The 2,073-nt window shown below is 42.8% G+C and overlaps 1 protein-coding gene across 1 annotated transcript; it reads left to right on the plus strand.

Annotated features, from left to right (window-relative positions):
• Window positions 1-822: 822 nt before the first annotated feature.
• Window positions 823-1,805, plus strand: LOC103407107 (dof zinc finger protein DOF3.4-like). Its single transcript, NM_001328751.1, is given in 1 exon segment — window positions 823-1,805. A coding segment is annotated over 1 exon segment (726 nt). The 5' UTR covers window positions 823-909; the 3' UTR covers window positions 1,636-1,805.
• Window positions 1,806-2,073: the final 268 nt, after the last annotated feature.

The following is a 2,073-nucleotide window of genomic DNA, read 5'->3' on the forward strand; positions in this document are numbered from 1 at the left end:
CATGAATTTTAATGGTGGAATTAAAAACAACCGACATATGCTTTAAATCCCAGGTGGCATCTTTTGTCAAACTTTTAGTCGGCATTATTTGTCCAAATTAAAAGCTTTGTAAGATTTGAGAAATGTGGGGTGTATAGAAAATATGGGTTGCATATAGAAAATGTAAGGTGTATATTAAAAATGTGGGGTGTGAGGGTATTATGGGGAAGTATGTGGGGTGTATTAAGATAATTTTTAATTAAAAAAGCAAATATGGAGTGTATTAAGTATGTGGAGTTTATTTAATAATTTGTGGGGTGTTAATATAATAAGCCATATTTTATACTATATATGCAAAAGAAGAATAAACCAAAGGATATTATCTGAATCCCCAGCAACCCAAATCTTCATGGCTAAAGCAAGTGACCCTTTACTACAGTAAGGAAATATGTTGTGTTCTTGTATAACTATATGAGTTTGAACTTTGTCCATAGTTAATCTAACATCTAACATTTATTGCTCGACTCAAAAAAAAAAAAAAAAAAAAAAAAAAAAGCTAGGGAACATATTAGTTACTTAAAAATTAGCTGTAGTTTTAGCCGAACAAAATCACAGAAATTAATACAGAGCCCCTCTCTCTCTCTCTCTCTCTCTCTCTCTCTCCCCCCTCTTCTGGTGCGGACTGAAAATGTCGTGCTTAACAGAACCCTCTGTAAAAGCCTGCTCACTCTATTCATCTCTTCAAATATGCCTCAGAAAACTTGTTCCTTTCTCTCTCCTCCATAAAAACCCCTTTACCCCCTCACAGCAAAAACTCGCTCTCTAACTTTCTTCACCATCCAAATATCGAACACTTTCTTCACACACCAAAACCAAACCAAAACCAAATATTCAAAAACCCAGCTCAGCCAGTTTGATTTGAACACCCAAATGCCGTCGGACTCAGGCGATCAGCAGCAGAAGAGCAGCCAGAACCGGAGGACGGTGAAAGACGCCCAGGCCACGGGGGCACCACCGCCGGAGCAAGAGCACCTGCCCTGCCCACGCTGCGACTCCACCAACACCAAGTTCTGCTACTACAACAACTACAACTTCTCCCAGCCCCGCCATTTCTGCAAGTCCTGCCGCCGCTACTGGACCCACGGCGGCACGCTCCGCGACATCCCAGTAGGCGGCGGAACCCGCAAAAACACCAAGCGCTCCCGCACGGCCACCTCCGCCACCACAACCACCGCCACTTCTGACAACAACGCAATTTCCGCCACCCCTGTTTTTCTGAACCCAGGTGGTGGAGCGGCCTTACAGTTCGGTGATTGGAAGGGTAACATGGGAAATGGATGCGGTGGCGATGGGAGCTTCAATTCTCTCCTCAACACCCACGGGCCTGGTGGGTTTTTGGCTCTGGGCGGGTTCGGGCTTGGGCTTTCAGGTGGGTTCGAGGAGATGGGCTTTGGGCTTGGGAGAGCTTTTTGGCCTTTTCCTGCGATGGGAGGAGATTGTGGTTCCGGTGGACCCCACGGCGGGATGATGAACACGTGGGAGATCGAGAACGGAGAGGGTGGTGGGATTGTGAATGTGGGTGTCAGCCCTGTCGGAGCTGAGTTATGTTCTTGGCCGGAGTTGGCAATTTCTTCTCCTGGAAATGGACTCAAGTGAAAAAAAAATCTGTGTCTTTTGGGTCTCTTTGTAATTCTCTACTCTTTTTGGTTTGTAATGGGGAATGTCGTGTTTTAATGCTCTAGGGTTTTTAATGTTAGTGTCGAGGCCTTGAATCTATATGTCCGAGAACTACTGCCTAAATTGTAGTAAATTGTATTTTGGTCCCATGCTTCTAGCTTGTTATATGATTTTTGAGTATTTGAAGAATATGAGTTCTTCATGACTCCATTTGTAAACACATCCAACACTCATATCACCATCATGATGTCGTCAATGCATTTTAAAAAACTACTTGTAAGCGCTAGAATTAATCGGTTTTAAATAAATATATGCAAGAACGAAATGTTGAACAAAAAGGATTGCAAAGGAAATGATGAAAATTAATCTAACCCAAATTAATTTAGTGTTATCCTAGTTGAGAAAAGATTGATTTTA

The sequence above is a fragment of the Malus domestica genome, chromosome 02 (assembly GCF_042453785.1).
Source record: "Malus domestica chromosome 02, GDT2T_hap1".
NCBI lineage: Eukaryota > Viridiplantae > Streptophyta > Magnoliopsida > Rosales > Rosaceae > Malus > Malus domestica.